This window comes from Phoenix dactylifera, chromosome 1 (assembly GCF_051530095.1).
Source record: "Phoenix dactylifera cultivar Ajwa chromosome 1, Ajwa_hap1_PhDact_Kaust_v1.1, whole genome shotgun sequence".
NCBI lineage: Eukaryota > Viridiplantae > Streptophyta > Magnoliopsida > Arecales > Arecaceae > Phoenix > Phoenix dactylifera.
Window position 1 is genome coordinate 52,837,101 of NC_143190.1, and position 19,660 is coordinate 52,856,760.

The following is a 19,660-nucleotide window of genomic DNA, read 5'->3' on the forward strand; positions in this document are numbered from 1 at the left end:
TCTTGTTCCGCAGACCGATAGGCCTACAGGCTAAAATTTAGACTAGAGTTTGATATGGGCCATGGTAATCCAACACCTGAGCAGCATGGCTTATTGTGGGACACTTCATGGATCAATTTTCCTGCAGAACGATAGGCCTACAACCTAAAATTTAGACTACAATTTGAACTTAGAAGACTACAGGTTCGACGGGCCAACAAGCCTTGTTCCTAAAAGATATGCATACAGGAATACTCAAACAGATCCTTAGTAATACCTACCGGCCCTAGAAAAGTTCTCTTGCTACTCTGCAAATAAACCCCAGCGCACCAGGAGATGACGCTACAATAAAAATTACATCTGCTAGATTTGGTAATATCTTTCCATGGGCAGGTCCATAGGTTGGGAAGCACATGGCCGTAGTCTTCTGTGTTTAAATTTAGGGCATGTTTGACAAGCCAAATTCAGATGAATGGATAGGGGTTGGAGTCACGGAGTGCATGAAAGGGTGAGGGAGATCACTTAGTGTCATGGCCCGATCCAGAGGTGTTTAAAAAAAAAAAAAAAAAATCTCCCGAGATCCTTTTTCTACAACTCCCCACCACCACAACGCTCTCTTCCCTGCAGATCATACTGGATCTGGCGAGAACGTCCCAAACATACCCTTAATAACCTCATTTTTTGCTGGATTTCCATCAGTCCCAGTTCTTAATAAAAATAAAATAAAATAGACCATGAACGAAATAAAATATTGTTTCGGAGGATCACTCTGCCATCATTATCCAGCACAACGCCATTCATGAAACTTTCAGGAAGATGTTTAAAATTTAAAAATAATAAAAAAAAAAAATCAGGAAATGAGAAACAAAGAAAATCTCATTATCTCACAAAATATTAAATCATTGAGCAGCTATGTAAGTGATCACCAAGGTCATCACATCCATCATTTTATCTTACACCCATTCAATACTTAGTCTCCACTCTTACTTACCAGAATAAGTTCAGTAGTTTCAATTTAGGGCAAAAAATTAACCTGACAATGCTCATCCTGAAAAAACTAGGCTGAAGAGAGTGGTCCATTGCTCTAACATTTGATGTAACGAATCTTGAAAGCACAAACACCATGTCACCAACATTGTAAATTATGAAGCATGAGAAGGATGTGATGACAAGTAGAAGCAACATGATCTTCCGACCCCAAGTTGTAAATATGTCCCACTGTCAGTTAAAATCCCTTAAAACAAGCACAAGAATATAAGGAGATACCTGAAAATTAAGCTAAAAGATCAAAACCATCGTGGATGGCCTCAGAATCCTCATCCTTCCAGGTCAGAACTCACAATGGGTCTGCTTTACTGAGAAAAAAAAAAGAACACAGTGATTTTAAATCAGCTTATGGAACAATCTCTACTTCAGCAAAAGAGTAACCAGATCATCTAATCTTTATAACCCTAAAAGATTTCCTTGGCTATAGAAGCCAACCTCAGCATCTCCAACTGCATTAATTCCAGCACCTTCCTTTGTAGCATCTTCTGCTGCAGCCAAATTTAGAGAATATCATTACAAATGCATCTTCCAAGAGTTGAAAACATCAAAAATTTTAAATAGTTTCTTTAGGTATCAGTTCAAAAGGTTGAGCTAGAAAGTGATGAGAGATACACACAAGGTTAGAGGAGATAATCTCAAATTTTCTACAGTTTACCTAACCTCAATTTAGCAATGATTGCTGAAGAACACAGAAGATAACGAGGAACATTTGACTAACATCATGTCTAGGATACAGCAAGAACATGCAAGAATACTGTTAAATAAAACAAGGTAAAATCATGAAAGAGCAAGGTCAAAGGGAAAAGTTAAGGAATATTATAGCTAATGTGAAGGCCTTATAACTAACTAGGGAAGTTGATCAAACTGGAAACATAAGTAGATTGAAGAGTGTTTAAGAAGAAGCCCACAAAGATGTTAAGTCCATGCTAGCTGCATCTCATCTTAATGAATTTGATGTGCTACCATCTTTCCACAACAAGAAAAAAGAACTACGAGCCTACAGAATGGGAGTCCTGAGAATGATTATGTATATAAAATGTTCTGACCAAAATGCCCTTATACTGTTTTTATTTTTAAGTCATCAGTACCTCCCCAACCAAGTCTTAGCAAAAACGAAAACCTAGCCAATCAATTAATGCTTTCTTTTTTTTTGTTTTTGAGGAAACAATTGGGATAGCATGATAACTCTTTTTCATTTTTTTTTTTCCCTTCCCTTTTAAGTTTTGCTTACATAACAATCCATTTATATTATCATCTTTAACTGTACCAGTAACATACTAGTGACAGTACACCCCACATTACCATTACTGATTGACTCATGATATTACATCTTAATTTGGTTGAGCCGAGCACCAACAAACACACTGTCTGCACGGTGTTGTACCATGTCAATATCAAGACTTCAAACATTAGTTTATATGTAATACAATTACAAGAATGTGTATATAATCTTTCCCCTAAAATATGCATTGCACAAGCCCACTCCTTGCTCTGCACCTTGCACCTAAGCTACAAGAGACCTTGTTGCCCCTCTGCCTTTGACAACTTCAGTTAAGTACCAACCTAGTCCTATCCAATCTTCTCCATATCAAACAATATCCTATGATCCACAAAAAACACATATGCATCGCTACAGTTTTTACTTAGATTTCATACTCAAAATATTTCTTTTCAAAGCATGTAGTTTCCTTATCAATGCATGTGGTTTATAGATGCATAGCATATGTGTTTCTAATATGAGACCAATAATGCATATTCAACAAAATTCCTAGCACAGGTTATGAACTAGGTATACAAACTGGTGCAAGCATAGTAGACAATACTTAATCGTTGTATTGAAGCCAGATATTCAAGGAATGCATTTCATGTGCTAAATTGCTAATTTACACTTTTATGCTTGGAAATAAAGCAAAATGAAAGAAGTCTGATAAAAACAATTTTAGTGCGACATATAGCTAGAACTCATAATACATGAATACTTGACCTATGAAGTGAACCTAAAAAACATGAATCATGGTAAGTTTCAAACCATAAAACAAAAGAAAAAAAAAGAAAGAAACAAATGGCCTAAAAAGTACTAGACATCAAGAACAAAGAGAAAGGAGAATTAAACCACATTAAATTGTCTGAAACTCAAAAGAATTACATGCACTACCTACTCCCCTACAATTTCAAGCCAGTATTCTGTAAGCTACTTGATGATTGGAAAAGATTTTAGTCGGTCAAATAGTAGGATACAAGAACTAAAATTTTTCAAGAAGTTTCCAACAGAGATAAAGATGGTTTAAGTAGATATAAGGATATAATGTCTAGATATATGACACTAGACGGAAGGAAAATGACACATTACCAGGTCTGTCACCATCCACATTCCACCAACACATGGGAAATGGGAATTCTGGCGATGGCACATCAAAAATGTTTAATAGCTGGGTAACATAAGGCTGGTAGAGACAAGAAAGAATAAACCAAAGAAATTGTTAAACTCATTCAGGTAGGTAAGAGATGAATGTGCACAATAGCCAAGATGACAGAGGATACTCATTTAAATTTTTTTTGTTGATAAAAAACTTGGTACTTTACCACTGAGGTGGTAGCCCAGTGGGAACGTAGCCTTACTTCTAACCAAGTGGTTCCGAGTTCGAAACGCATGGGCGTCGATTAAATTATAGCGACCGGATGCTTCCTGCTCGAACACGGGATTTGGAAGGGTGTATCGCTCTGCTGGTAGCCTCGGTGGTGCCAGATGTGACGTATGATTTTCGTGCCGGAGCCCAGAGGGGTAACCGAGCCAAGCCCACGGATGGAGAGGGTATGAGTAAATCCGGCCGGGGTGCCAACACACGGTCATTTCTGCCCGTATCGAATATTCTCCAGGCGGGGTGAGGGCCCAGTGGGAGCTGCTACGCGGGGGTGGGCTTGTCCCTTCCTCCCCCCTTCCCCTTTTGTCCAGCAAAAAAAAAAACTTGGTACTTTCAAGGGACTCGAGAAGGGGGAGAATATATGGTCAACTTCATTCACATGGTAGGACAACAGTATCACAAGAACATATTATGCTTCGGAATCCTAATACTTTAAATATTAGACTGCTAATAGTATCACAAGAAAACTTTATGTTCCAGTGCCGCAAGAATGGGAGAAAAACTAATATGGAACCACATGTGAAAAGCCGCATGGAAGTAGCATCCCAGTTATCTTCATAAAAGTAGGGAGAAAAGGAGGCATCTTGAGTCTCTTGACAACTTTATCTTAGAAGGCAACAAAACAATTACACAAATTGTACTCTCAACACACCTCCTGTTCCACACCAGATAGTAACGAAACGTAATGTCGATCCTTAATTGGCAGAATAAAGAGCAGGCGCAAGGAAGCAGATATTTTGAAAACACTTCCAGTAAATTCGAGCAAGAATCCAAAGCAAATGCAATACCCTATGTAGAAGACTTTGGTTGCTACTTGGTCCAAATGCATTATTGTCAGGGTATTACTATCGATGGTTCAAACAATTTTATCCACAATCTAGCTAGTACAGTCGAAATTAAAATGACCCTTCGCAATTTGCATTGGATCCCTAGTTCGGTATCAGCATGGATCATAAGATCCAGATTTGGATCAGAGGATCCGGATCATGAACTGCATGGATCTTTTGGATTGTAAGATCCCTATTGAGGTCATAATTTTACAAATTAAAGTTGAAATATCAATGTTTAACATCAATTGATTTCTGACTTTTAGACTGACCATATCATCATTGATAAATTTCCAAGACATCAAATCAACAATTTCCTTTATAACTACCAACTTTTAATAAATTGATTTAGTTGTTTTGGAGCTAGGCCTAGAGTTATGTCTACTACCATTAAAAAAAATGGTTCTTTCTAAAATCTCTTCAATGGAGAATTGAGTTCAATACGCTCGTGCCCATAAACATTTTTTGTGGGGTTTAAATAGTTCGAATTTAGTATTACAGTGGCTTATATGGTTAAATAAAATTATAAATATAATTTCTTTATTTCCTGAACATGATATTTATTAACTTATGGCTTTTTAAAGTGAACATTTTGTGTCCCCATATGATGGTTTTTTATTCATTATTTGTTAAATCGCAAGTTCATTATGCTTTTTAACTTGTATGTTGTTTCAACACCATCTTTTGTGCTTAAAAGAAATCGAAGAGAATATCATGATTTGCAATCTAACCCGATTAACCCCCTTCTACAGTTAACCTATACAATATCGGTCTTAACAACATTGGTCCAAGCAATGAAGATGCAAGTGCAATTTTAGTAAACCTATAGAACTTATCAAATATGAAAACAGAAAAATTAGTTAGAGTCCACAATTGTCGGGACATGACAGGAAAAAACATCATTGTGCTCTATAAAGCTAATTAGAAGATGGCCATAGCTTGAGTAATTTGTTGGCTCCTAATTGGAGCTTTCTCTTGAATGGTTTCAAAATTTTCCAATGAAAAATAATGCTCAACATTAGAACCTTCTCAAAGAATGGTTGCAGACCACAGTAAACATAGATATTTCATACGATACAGATCATGGAAGACATTCATGTGGAACAGGTTGTTTGTCTTGGCAGATTATGGAATTTATAGAAAGTGTATAAAAGATGTTAACGAAAATTTTAAACAACAAAATATTTGGGGTTTTAGGAAGCATGTCTGGATACCACTATATAACAAGGACTAAAAACTCCACAAGTAAAATAAAGACAAATTTGGGTACCTAATAATTCGAAGACATTGTCTTACAAGGTCTCCAAAACATGATTGGTCGGTGACCAGAATTCTACCATTCTTAAAGTCATCTCATCTTGAGTGTACGAACAGCACCTGCAGTCCTTTTCTAATTTTGAAGAATAGGATCCTTAATATAAGTTTCAAACATATAACCTAGAAATATCTGACAATTATCGATATCCTATATATCTAATATGGAAATGACAATGTGATTAAAGTATTTATGCTTCCTAGGTGGAACTGGATGCACAAAGCAATGCATTATAATTGAGAAAAAACCCTCCCTCATTCTCGGTATGTCCCAAAATTATCTTGAGCGTATCCGAGAATGATCTGCAGTGCTTTTCTGATTTTGAAAAATAGGATAATTAACATAACTATTGGACATGTATCTAGAAGTATCTGACCATTATCGATATCAGGTACATATCTAATGCAAAGATGGCATGTGATTTGAAGCATTTGTGCCTCCTAGGCAGAACTGGATGCACAAATCTATGCCAAATATCTGAGAAAAGACTTATCAAGTACGAGTATGGCTTGTTTGGAAATAATCATATTTGTCCAAGAGTTCAAGACCACATCCTTAAGAGGCAAGGTTGCCATAAGCAGCCACCTAGGTATTCAAAAACCCAACCACCCAGGCCATTGCATTTTCCAAACCTTCAAGCAAGGCAGCCAACTAAGAGGGATAGGTTGGCACCCAGGTGGCTACTTGACCACCTAAGGGAAGCCTTTGTCTTGATTCAACACCTTGCAGATTAATTTATTAAAGGAATTAAAATTTCCAACTTAGTTTGTCTCTAAGTAGAAAGTACATATTTACTTCATGAGAGAAGTCCATTTATATCATTTTCCCTCGTGTACTAATTGATACATGAATGTGCTATGTTGTTAACAAGTTTTAAATACTGATCACTTATTAGCAAATTTCTTAAATAATTAAATCAAATATTTCATTATTGCATAACTTAAGTAGCTATAGAAGGTGTTCTTTGATGTGCTTTTATTGAAAACATACAATTTTATTCCTTGTGATTACCTAGGCATCTCACCTAGGCCTTTAAAAGGGTCAATGCTTAGGGCCATCTAGGCGATTTGACAAACCTTGTTAAGAGGTTCAAGTAAAAACTGAGCATCAGGATGAAATTTTGGAAGGACTCAGTCCTTTATTGTAGATTGCTTTCATCATAATATCTTTCATTAACTCTTTACACAATTTAAGTGTGTCACTACTAAAGTGGACTTAAAAGGTTTTAGTCTAACATGAGTGACTAGCAAATTTTGACTTTGCTCACGTTCAGTTACCAAGAAATCGGCACCCTGACATGGACTGCTCCCAAAAGTGGTAACATCAGGATGTTTGGTTGCCTGAAATGACCACCAAATTGCAATTCAGCCAATTCAGGACTTCTCTCCAGCTCCGTAAATTATACCTGTAAACTCATTGAGGTGATTTCAAAAGTGAAGGTTCGAAGTGGGCAATTTCACTTTTCCAATTCTCATCCAACCAAAACAAGTCCTTTGTTCTCCATGCACACATCCAAAGTGTCACACAACCATGAAAGGTTAATTATGCAAAGATTGATTCATTCTCTTCTATAGATCTACATCCATACCCTTATAACGTTAAGTACGCCAACTAAAATTGGCAAATATGGATATGTTTCTTATATTGTGTTCATGGATGAACAGTGTTTCTGCAAGAACATTTCTTCAAAAAATTTTCATTGAGGGGGGGGGGGAACAAATTTCAAAAAGCAGTGCTTTCAGATGAACATTGCACTACATAGAGAGAGGTCTTCTCCATTTCATTTGTCAGCTCCTACTTATGTTGAGTAAAATAGAACTATGGCAAGCTCAACCCTTTTGAAATCATATCAAACAATCTTTTTCAAAGTGCATATATCAATGAAAGAAAGATGAAACTTAGTAAAATACTTCTATTCAATCTTGCAAAATACGTCTCCAAAATTTGAAAGTAAATGTTAGAAAACATAACCATTAGCATTATCAAAAATTTGTCCATAATAAACAGGTCCATGCAATTATTCATAAAATTCAAAATAAAGACATCTCTTTTTAATGGCAATTTCTATACTTCAGAAAAAGACAATTTTGACAACTCAATCTCATAATCCCTTTTAAAGAATAACACATATATTGCTCAATTAGAGGAATTTTTCTTTAAAAAAAAAACCAATGGATTTTTTCCCCAACCATTCTGCTGTCGACACAACTACTGTTATTTCATGACCCAAAGTTGGCCAAACAAACAAAAAAGAATTTGGAAATATAGGATGATCCTTGTTGTTTATATTTCGTTATAAGATTCGTAAGGAGCCCAATGTGCGTTCAGCCTTTTTCTTTGTCTCCAAGAGGTCTTGCCAAATACTGAGCCCTGTTCAGCACACATTCAGCCAAACAGGACTCCAATATCATAGAACTGACTCTTTTGCTGGCTGCAGCTACATCATTTGTATGGACCTCAAATGGGAAGAAAAGAGTAACAAGCACATAACATTTTAAGACAGTCAAGCAGTTTCTGAAATTAATGTCAAAGCAAGAAATACATAATCACAAGAACCCAGAATTGCAAATTGAGTGGGCATCATCATCTAGTACCCAACCTACAAAAGAAAGGTTGTAGCTGTGAATGCATAAACAAATGTTAGTAATAAGATATAAACTAGAAAAATCAGCATGATGCTAGAAGTACCCAGATACTGCAGCTAACTAAAATGAGATTATAGAGGTTACTCCTAAAAAATTCATAGAGTAACAGAAGCTGTGCTTGAATGGGTCGCCCTCAGAGCAGATCATCTATTACCTCCATCCTCAGGGATGTCAGAGGTCCATAAGGTGAGATTATCCCTCAAAAGTTGCATGATCAGAGTGCTATCCTTGTAAGATTCTTCACTCAATGTATCAAGCTCAGAAATAGCTTCATCAAAAGCTTGTTTGGCCAGGTGGCAAGCCCTGGAATCATTGTTTGTCTAACATTATATCCATAATAAGATATTATAGAAGACATCTGAACTCCTATTGCAAATGCATACCTCTCAGGTGAGCTCATGATCTCATAATAGAAAACTGAGTAGTTCAATGCCAAACCCAATCGAATAGGGTGAGTAGGAGACAGGTCTGCCTCAGCAGTACTTGAAGCCATCTGCAAATAGATTGAGCATATGCTCAGAAACGTCACCATAACAGGTGACATAGCAGAGCAGTAGCAAGACTCACTATGAATATCGGACAATTCAAAAAACAATGTAGAGAAGCAAAATAAGGTCTTAATTGTGAAATACAAGATGTGTGTGTGTGTGTGTGTGTGTGTGTGTGTGTGTGAGAGAGAGAGAGAGAGAGGAGGAGAAGAAGACAAAGAAGAAGCATATGAGATTATTTCGTGATTTGGCTCTTTTGAGATAATGATTCCTATTATTCAGCCTCCACCAGAGGTAAAAGACTTTAAATTAGAAAAACCAAATCCAGAATTCATAAAAATTCTGGAAAAATAATAAAAAGGGATACACATCGGAGTAGTCAGTAGAAATTCTAGGACTAACCCTGATAGTGAAGAATCTGGAAAAGATGGCTTGGATGATATAAATGAAATGGTTAGAGACTTATTGACCAAAGGAACAAAATTAACATGGTATATGGCAAGATTGATAGGATCAGAGAAACGCCTGTGATAGGATAAATATCAAGAGTCTAATGATTGTGTTGGATAATCATACAATAAAATATCTAAGATCAATAACATCATAACATCATATACTTAAAGTCATCATCAAGCCAAAGTATGGAAACATCTTTCATAAATTTTCAAGACAATAATTTAATAAAAAATGCTCAAGTAATAGAATATCCAAAAAATCTGGATGACATATATAACTGGACAATTCCAAAAGTAATGCCTAGTGAAATATATCACATAGGACTTCTTGATTTTAGTTCTAAAATGGTCATAAAAACCATAGAGCAGACAATCCAAATAGATGGATCACCTCAAACTCTTAATTTATTGAGTGACGAAGATATAAAAAGATATAAGAAAAAATAAAGGTAGCATTTAAGCCCTTAACTTTATTAGGGACGAATACTAGTCTCATGTCAATCATAAGAGATGGAAGTTGCAATGATTTCAAGTCCTCCTTAGCAGCAGTAGTAGAAACCAGTCTCTGCTATGGATCAGTATACTTTAACTGCATTCCAAACTTTAGTCTGTCATTAACAGACCAAAATATATATGAAGTATTACAATTAAACATAATCATATCCGGATATAATTATATGCCAGGATCGGAAGTTATAGCAGTAAGCTACAGAATACACTTCAAAGTACTAAATAGCTTAGCACCTAAAAATAGAATAGACACCCAAAAGGGTCAAACAATCTTAGTTTACACGAACCTAGGAACTTCTAATATTGCCACAAATAGACTAATTACTTGGAATGAAATTAGCTTCCCAGATATATGGTCTTTGGAAGAAATAATTCCCACTCAACCTTATTAAATAGAAATATAGATCAGATAATACAAATGACTGATGGGTCAGTAGAAATTATGTTTAATAATTCATCTAGAAAAGTAAGAATTCCTGAAATCACTAGATCCCTATCAAGCAGAAACTTTGATAGGTATGAAACCCTTCCTACTACCAGGGCTTCAAGTTCTCGGAAAAGAAGTGAAGAACTAAATGTGGTAGAAGGAATAAATATAAGTAAAAATAATATTCCATATGGAATATACAAGGGTAAGGAATCTCCTACCCAATCAGATATGAATTTTCATATTAATTAATGTATTTTATAGAAGGAAGTGTAATTAGAAGAGCAACACATAGTGTATATACTGCTCGATTTAATTCTATTCCTATGAAATTTCGGATTATTGCAACACATAGTGTATATACTGCATCTTGTTCAGTATTTGTTCCTGGGGTGTTACTACTGGTTGGCCTATCTGGCTCTATTTTTATTATCTTTATATGGCCTAAAATTTTATCTCTCCGGCTTTGATTAACATATCCTTGCCCCCAACCTCTTAGTTGTCCCACAAAGCCTATTGTGATGAATTTAGCAATTTCATGGTCAGTATTACCATGTTGATGACATATAGTAGAATACACTAACATTCTATGTATTGTATCTAATATTTGTTTATCACTCATTGCATCTATGTTCCATTCAAAGATATGTTTTCGAAAGTAAGAATTCTGGAAAGGTTCTTTTTCCTCATGTAGAAGGTCTAATGGTGAAGGTCTTTTATAGTAGTACTTTTCTAATGGTTTAGGCTCGTACCTAATCAGATTAATTTTTAATTCTGTTAATTGATCCTCAAACTTATCTAAGTTTGGTATTTCCTCTTCTGATAACTCTTCATTATTCTGGTTATCAGATTCTATATCAATCTTTTGATGAAATGCTCTAACCATTTCATTTATATCATCTGAGCCATCTTTTCTAGATTCTTAATTCTTCATAATATTTTTCTTTATAGTATCTTAATTCTAATGGAGAGAATTGCTTAAAGTACTTCTGAAGCCTTTATTTCCTTCTGACTGGAACTCTTTATTAAGAGCTCTTCTTCCTTCTATAAAATACATTAATTAATTTGAAAACTCATATCTGATTGGGTTGGAGATTCCTTACCCTTGTATATTCCATAAGGAATATTAGTTTTACTTATGTTTATTCCTTCTACCACATTTAGTTCTTCACTTCTTTCCCGAGAAGTTGAGGCCCTGGTAGTACCTATCAAAGTTTCTGCTTGATAGGGATCTAGCGATTTTAGGGATTCTTACTTTTCTTGATGAATTATTAAACATAATTTCTACTGACCCATCAGTCATTTGTATTATCTGATCTATATTTCTATTTAATATAGGTTGAGTGGGAATTATTTCCTCCAAAGACCATATATCTGGGAAGCTAATTGCATTCCAAGTAATTAGTCTATTTGTGGCAATATTAGAAGTTGCTAGGTTCGTGTAACTAAGGTTGTTTGACCCTTTTGGGTGTTTATTTTATTTTTAGGTGCTAAGTTATTTAGTACTCTGAAGTGTATTCTATAGCTTACTGCTATAACTTTCGATCCTGGTATATAATTATATCCACATGTGATTATGTTTAAATTTAATGCTTCATATATATTTTAGTCTGTTAATGACAGACTAAGGTTTGGAATGCAGTTAAAGTATATTGGTCCATGGCAGAGACTAGTTTCTACTACTGCTGCTAAGGAGGACTTGAAATCATTGCAACGTCCATCTCTTATGATTGACATGAGACTAGTATTTGTTCATAATAAAGTCAAGGGCTTAAATGCTACCTGTATCATTCCTATATGTAGGAATTTATATTCTTTCTTATATCTTTTTATATCTTCTTCTCTCAATAAATTAAGAGTTTGAGGTGATCCATCTATTTGGATTGTTTGCTCTATGATTTTTATGATCATTTTAGAACTAAAATCAAGAAGTCCTATGTGATATATTTCACTAGGCATTACTTTTGGAATTGTCCAGTTGTATGTCATCCAGATTTTTCGGATATTCTATTTTTTGAGCATTTTTTATTAAATTATTGTCTTCAGAATTTATGGAAGATGTTTCCATACTTTGGCTTGATGATGACAATCTTAACTTTCCAAGAACTGCAATATTTTCTTGTTATATAAAGTGCGGGATATAGATATTTATAAATCTTAAATAAAATAATTAAACTTAAGCATGTGAAAAGCATCAAATTTTACATATTTTGCATCTAATGGAATCCCTATAAGTGGGAAAACAATCAATAACTTAGTTCTTGTATCACGTTGTATAACACTTGTCCTGCACTTGTAACCGTGTTGGCACACGTTTTAGCATTCATGTTCAAAATAGCCAAATCAAGGAGCGATGATACTGGATAAAAAGGCAATAAACCTAGGATATGTGGTCATCAAAGATGCAATTCTTAAAAAGTTTTGATTCTTTGATTGCCTTAAAAAACAGTAAAATCAATAATATCCAGTTAGAAATAAATTTTGGGAATTAACATGCACTATGGGTGAATGCACGTAACCATATCGGAACACTTTCTAAATATGTTGACCAATGCAAAGTTCAACAACCGAATTGAAGACATTAATCAATCAATTAGCAGATAAAGCTACAATAAACACAAGAAATCCACATGCAGGAAATGCAATTTTATGCTTCATGTAAAAGCCAAATATTTATCACTTACATAATTTAAAAACAAAATATTTTGTTCACAGACCACAGGAAAAAAAAACAGAGAACCAAATGCAAGTGTTGGTGTAATGCTTGCTGTGGCCAGAAGGTAAAGTTATTCAACAAAGAGTGCAAGCAGGGAAAAAAAGCGAACAACTAATACAATTAAAAAATTAGAAAAGTTCTAACAGTGATTAAAGGAGAATGGGAAATCAATATATATACCTGATATGCCTTAAGGGACTGCTCTGCCGCCTCTTTCCTGTCATTTCCGGTCTTGAACTCCGCCAGGTAGCGATAGTAATCACCCTTCCTGTAATCAAATAGTAAAACTGCTCAACACCCCAAAAATCTCTAACAACCTACGAAATCTTGGCCCCAAAAAATCAGATGTGGCTCACATCTTGTAGTAGAAAACTGATGATTCCCCGGCGGAGGACGAAGGGATGAGATGCTCATCGATCAAGGCCATGACATCATTGCAAATATTCGAGAGCTCTGACTCCACTTTCTGCCGGTACTCCTTGATTCCCTTCACATGGTTCTCGTTCCCCTTCGCCTCCTCCTTCTGCTCGATCGAGGAGAGAATCCTCCACGACGCCCTCCGCGCCCCGATCACGTTCTTGTAGCCCACGGAGAGCAGGTTCCGCTCCTCCACCGTCAGTTCCACATCGAGCTTCGCGACCTTCTTCATCGATTCCACCAGCTCTGTGGAGGGGAACAAACACGGATCGGATTAAAACCCTAACCCTATCACCGATCGAAGAGGGGAAACCCTAAGAATCGAGATCGCGAGAGGAAAGCCTACCTTCGTAGCGCTCGGCTTGCTCGGCGAGCTTGGCGATGTAAACGAAGTTCTCGCGTTCTCTCTGAGACGCCATTATCGATCGGATCCGAGCTCTACCTTGATCTCTCTCTCGCTCTCCTCTCGCTTCTTCGTCTCCGAGCTCCGGGCTCGCGAGCTTGACGGTAATGGGGACGAAGAGGGGAAAAGGGTGGTTCTATATACACCCCCCCTATTGCTAAGGACACCCCCCAAAAACCAAAAACAAAATACCCAAACTAACCTTTTGTGTAATTACCATATTGCCCTTGAAATTTTCTCATACACCCCCCCTTCCTCCTCCTCCGTTTCGTTTTGAAAAGAAAAAAAAAAACACCCCTCAAACCCCCCTTAAACCCCTCGATCCATTTACATCGTTTAGGCAATCTTTGAAGGAGATTTAAGCCCCATTCGAAGCATGGACAAGCAACTAGTGATTTGGGACGAAGAATCGGCCGCAAAGGTACGTGTTCCACCTTGTTTCGAAATTTTTTTTTTCACGGTTCGTGCTCCGTTCGGCACTGGATCTCCGAACAAAAGGCTTCGGTTCGGCTGAACAGTGCCAAACAGAAGCCTTCTGTTCGGCAACCCTCAACCGAGCAGAAGCCTACTGTTCGGCTGCACAGTGCCGAACAGAAGGCTTCTGTCCGGCACTGTGCAGCCGAACAGAAGGGTTCTGTCCGGCTCTGTGCAGCCGAACAGAAGCCTTCTGTCCGGCACTGTGCAGCCGAACAGAAGGCTTCTGGTGCCAAATCGCGTGCCGTGCTGAATTTTGTGCCGAACAGATCCTCTGATTCATTAATTCTTGGTGATAAATTATTTTATATGTAGGGCTATGCTACAACCGAATCGAGTATAATTGGATCAGAATTTGTACTGGATTACACAAGCGAATTTACAACTTACGAGGTATTATAATGTATTGTGCAATTTTGTATTAGTTTAGCGAGCTATTTTTACAACTGTGTACTTACATAAATTGTTTAATGTATAGATCTTCAAGAGTAGAGAGGACTTGTGTAATTGGTGTCGTGAAGCTGGGAGGCGAAATGGTTTTGTTGTTGTAATCAAATCATCCGATGCAGGTACCATTTCTAAGAAACCCAGAATTACGTTAGGTTGTGAGAGGGGTGGGACGTACCGAACCAAAAAAGAAAAGCGAATAAAGACTACCTGTGGGACAAAGAAGTGTGGATGCCCTTTTGCATTAAGAGGAAAGAAATTGGATACTGCGGATGATTGGATATTACTGGTCGTATGTGGAGTGCACAATCATCCCGCTGCAGAGAATCTGGAGGGGCACTCATATGCAGGGAGATTATCTGAGCAGAAGACGGAATTGTTAGTGGATATGTCGAAGAGTTTGGTTCGTCCAAAGGACATATTATCCACATTGAAGGAAAGAGATGCCCTCAATGTTACGACTATCAAGACTATCTACAATGTACGTCAACGGTTTAAGGTTGTAGAGAAAGCCGGGAGGTCTGAAATGCAACATCTATTAGGTAAATTATCAGAGGCTAAATATATTGAGTGGCATAGGAATTGTACTAATACGGATGTTGTGCATGACTTATTTTGGGCACACCCTGGCAGCATTGATTTGTTCCGTGCATTTCCCCGTGTGTTGATAATGGATTGCACGTACAAGACGAATAGGTATCGTCTTCCGCTCTTAGAGATTGTGGGGGTGACATCTACTGACATGACATTTTCAATTGCTTTTGTATACTTAAATTCTGAGCGGGAAGAAAGCTATACTTGGGCATTAGAGAGATTGCGCAGTGTCATAGCTGATGATGTTTTGCCTGAGTTGATTGTTACAGATAGAGACTTGGCTTTGATGAATGCAATTCATAGAGTATTTCCTACTGCTAGACATTTATTATGTAGATGGCATATTAGTAGGAATGTTTTGGCCAAGTGCAAAAAATTTTTCGAATTGAAGGAGAAATGGGATAAATTTATTATGAGTTGGAATGTACTAGTGCTGTCCTCCACGGAAGACGAGTATAATGATCGCTGGAGTGCACTGCAGAGAGAGTTCGGTACCTATCCAGATGCACTACAGTATGTGTCAGATACTTGGCTGAGCAAATACAAGGAAAGATTTGTTACGGCGTGGACGGATACATGCAGGCACTACGGAAATGTGACGACAAATAGGTATCACAAATAAAGACTCATTTAATTTTAATTTGCCTCAATTGTTATATCTAACTTTCATTTGTTTACTAGGGTCGAGAGTGCATATGCAAAGCTCAAAAAGCAGCTTGGATCAAGCCAAGGAAGTTTCGAGTCATCTTGGACTAGAATACATGGATTGATTGAGTTGCAGCACAGCTCCGTTAAAGCCTCATTGGAGAAGAGTTTATTGGTAGTGCAGCACAACTTCAAGCCAGCTGAATTCAAAGAGTTGCGAGGTTTCATATCTATAAGTGCGTTAAATCATGTCCTCGCCCAATCGAAACGAGCCAATTCAGTTGGGTTTGATGATTCAAATTGTGGGTGCGCTATTCGACGCACACATGGTATACCATGTGCTCACCAGATTGCGCGGTACAGGGTGGAAGGTCGGCCCATTCCTCTCGACTGCATAGATCCTCATTGGAGGAAACTTGATATTGTGCCTACCCCCCCCGTGCAGCCAATTCAGTTGAGTTGTGATGCAGAGTTAGATTTGATTGCGCTACGATTCAAGAAGTTAGATGGGGCTTCTCAATTGCAGATGATCAAGAAGTTACGAGAGATTGCAAGTCCAGATAGTACACCTCTTTTAGAGCCTGCAAAACGGAAGACCGGTTCACGTGGGCGCGCTTCAATGAAGGTTGATACGTCTACTCGACGTGACCCGTCTGCGTTTGAGTTGGTTCTATCTGGACAGGATAGTTATTCACCTGGTGTTGAGAAAGTTACCATCCGCAATCCATCTACTCAGATTCAAAAGAGGCGGCCCAAGCAAAAGGTAAGTACCAAATATTTCTTTCCTTACAATAGGTATCACAACGTCTACGGGACGGTCCGTGCCGTGCCGGTATGTGATGTGCCGATACGGGACATGTCGGGACGTGCCGTGCCGAGATGTGCCGATACGGGACATGTCGGGACGTGCCGTGCCGAGATGTGCCGATACGAGACATGTCGGGACGTGCCGTGCCGAGATGTGCCGATACGGGATGTGCCGTGCCGAGATGTGCCGATACGGGATGTGCCGTGCCGAGATGTGCCGATACGGGACATGTCGGTACGTGCCGTGCCGAGATGTGCCGATACGGGACATGTCGGGACGTGCCGTGCCGTGCCGGTACGGGATGTGCTGAGACGGATAACTATTTGGATATTTCTGCCATTGTTACATATTTTCTATCATTTGATATTATTTGCAGGTTTTTCGTACTAGAGCCCAGTCACATACGCCCATTATCTATATTGATGCTATTCCTTCTGCCTTGAGACCATACATCCAGCATATCAAGGATGTAAAAGCTGATGGGAATTGCGGATTTAGGGCAATAGCTGACTTACTGGGATTTGGAGAAGATGACTGGGTGCGTGTTAGGAAGGATTTATTGCAAGAGTTGCAATGTCATTCGGACCACTATCGCACATTATATGGTGTGGAAGGGACGATTGCTGAGATCACTCATGCATTATCATATTATGATGATTGTCCACCATATGACAGATGGATGACTATGCCGGACATGGGTCATCTTATAGCATCCTGCTATAATGTTGTCCTATACCATCTCTCGTTGCAACAATGTCTGACCTTCCTACCTCTCCGTTCTGTGCCAGTACCTCTTCTATCCCGCAAAGATATCGCTATCGGATTCGTAAATGGAAATCATTTTGTTGAGGTACTACGTTTAATTTTGCTTATTTATAATTTTGTAGCTATTAATATTTTCTTATTTCTAATTTTGAAGGTGTTCTTATTGCCGGGACATCCCGTTCCGCCAGTAGCGACCAACTGGCGAAAATATCATCTTCCTTGTGCTACCGGATGGGAAAATTCATATGAAGCCCGGATTCAACAGTTCAAAGAGAGCATCTCACCTAATGTTATAATTAGCGAGACAGTAGAGTTAGATTGATTGTTTATATATGTACAATTTTTGAAAGTTGTAAATTTTTTTGGGCTCTTAGAGTCATGTACTGTGAAACTCCATCATCAATATAAATCAAAAAATATCTGTCTTCGCATTGTTAGATTGATTGTTATGTGCACTGTTATATTTGTGTAAAATAGAACGGGCCAGGCTTTACAAAGATTACACGTAAATGTACCAAAAATATATATTTTTCATTAATATCAAAGGCTTTACAAAGATTACAAAGGCTCCATCATCAATCCCTATGACGCCGTCGTCGACGCGTGTACTGCTGTACGTCCGAATGAGAGGGTGCTGGATCCGAATGAGAGGGTGCTGTACTCGGGCCAGGCTCATCACCCAGAAGTAACTGATGCATCTGACAAATAGCATGAAATAGGTGCCCGGCACCTAGTGACGTAGCCTCGGAGGGACCCATCCGTACAATGTCGGTACTGATACCGAGTGCATCTGCAATACGCCGCCGGTGCATGTCAGCATCATCATGACCTCCCCTAGCTCCAGAATGAGTACTCGAGCGCAGATGAGGAGGCTGAACTGCAACGTGCGTGATACGGAGATACCACTCCATGTATCCCGGTACGCTGTCTGATGGCCGGGTAACTGGGTGGCTCCTGCTCGCCTGGCTCAGCACGTGGTCCTCCCACCGCTCCCAAAGCTGATCCATATAGGAGTAATGTATCCGGTACGAGCCTGCTGTGGAACCTCTGTTGGCTCGCGTAGGGGCTAGTGGCGCTCGAGGGATGGTCTGAATACGACCAAACTGTCTAAGAACCCTTTCTGGATGATAGGGTTCTACGATATCAAGGCACTTGATGGAGCCACTAAAAAATGCGATATCAACATATGGGCGATCTCCCCGAAGCCGATGATGGGAATCCCAAATAACCTGCAAAACAAAAGGTCCATTTCAGTTTTATACTATATCGCATATTAAAAGTACTGACAAACACAAGCAAATGGTAATATGATACGTACCTCATCGATGCTCAAAAGGTCCAATGACTCACGTAGAACCACTAAATGGTCCATCGTGGTACGGGATGGAGTACCGGGCATCCAGCGGTGCACGCGGGGACTGGCATCAGTATACTCAAGCGACGGGTGAGGACTGAGTGCTGGAAAATGCTCATAAATCCATGCCTGCAGAAGCATCATATAACCACTGATCTGTCTCACTGATGACCTCGACGCAATCCCCAACTGCCGATACAAATATGCTAAGGCAGCTGTACCCCAGGCATATGTGCTCACCCTATCCAGATCCCGCAGTAAACACAGATACGCTATAGGCACCCTGGTCCCACTCTTATCAGCAAAGAGTGTGCAGCCTAACAAAAATAACAAATAGGCTCGTGCTGCACACTCTATCCTCTGCTGGCTGTCTCTATCAGATACAGAGTGAAACTGAGTCCTCAGCCACTCCATCCTCACAGACTGACCGCGCGATGACAGTACCTCCTGACGCGCGTCTTCAGCTGACACCCCCAACAACTCCACAAGTAGCTCCTCAGCATCCCGATCACTCATCCTCTCAGGAGAAACTGCTACTGAGGCACCTGCGACAGGAATCCCTAAAATGGCGGATACATCATCCAACGTGATAGTGATCTCGCCAAATGGTATATGGAAGGTGTTCGTCTCGGGCTGCCATCTCTCTACGAAGCCCGAAATCAGAATCTTATCGATGAATCGATAAGAGCACTGTACTAACTC

The 19,660-nt window shown here is 38.6% G+C and overlaps 1 protein-coding gene across 3 annotated transcripts; it reads right to left on the reverse strand.

Moving 5' to 3' along the window:
- Window positions 1-858: 858 nt before the first annotated feature.
- LOC103724322 (14-3-3-like protein D) lies at window positions 859-14,010 on the reverse strand. Of its 3 annotated transcripts, none has more exons than XM_089925482.1 (7): window positions 13,815-14,010; window positions 13,408-13,714; window positions 13,232-13,319; window positions 8,839-8,948; window positions 8,610-8,758; window positions 1,462-1,511; window positions 859-1,334 (listed from the first exon to the last, which is right to left on the reverse strand). In XM_089925482.1, the coding sequence occupies exons 1-7, from the start codon at window positions 13,885-13,887 to the stop codon at window positions 1,332-1,334; spliced, it is 780 nt and encodes a 259-aa protein (XP_089781608.1). In that variant the 5' UTR covers window positions 13,888-14,010; the 3' UTR covers window positions 859-1,331. The 3 variants fall into 3 exon arrangements, with proteins under 3 accessions (XP_089781608.1, XP_089781606.1, XP_089781604.1); XM_089925480.1 differs by having other exon boundaries at window positions 1,462-1,514; XM_089925478.1 differs by lacking the exons at window positions 859-1,334; window positions 1,462-1,511 and adding an exon at window positions 1,515-3,424.
- Window positions 14,011-19,660: the final 5,650 nt, after the last annotated feature.

Excerpts from the sequence above, each read along its gene's own strand:
- LOC103724322 (XM_089925478.1), bottom strand. The coding sequence starts at position 13,887 with ATGGCGTCTCAGAGAGAACGCGAGAACTTCGTTTACATCGCCAAGCTC. Across the intron at positions 13,320-13,407 it reads TCAGTTTTCTACTACAAGAT|GAAGGGTGATTACTATCGCT; the intron begins GTGAGCCACATC and ends ATTTGATTACAG. Across the intron at positions 8,759-8,838 it reads ATCATGAGCTCACCTGAGAG|GGCTTGCCACCTGGCCAAAC; the intron begins GTATGCATTTGC and ends CAATGATTCCAG.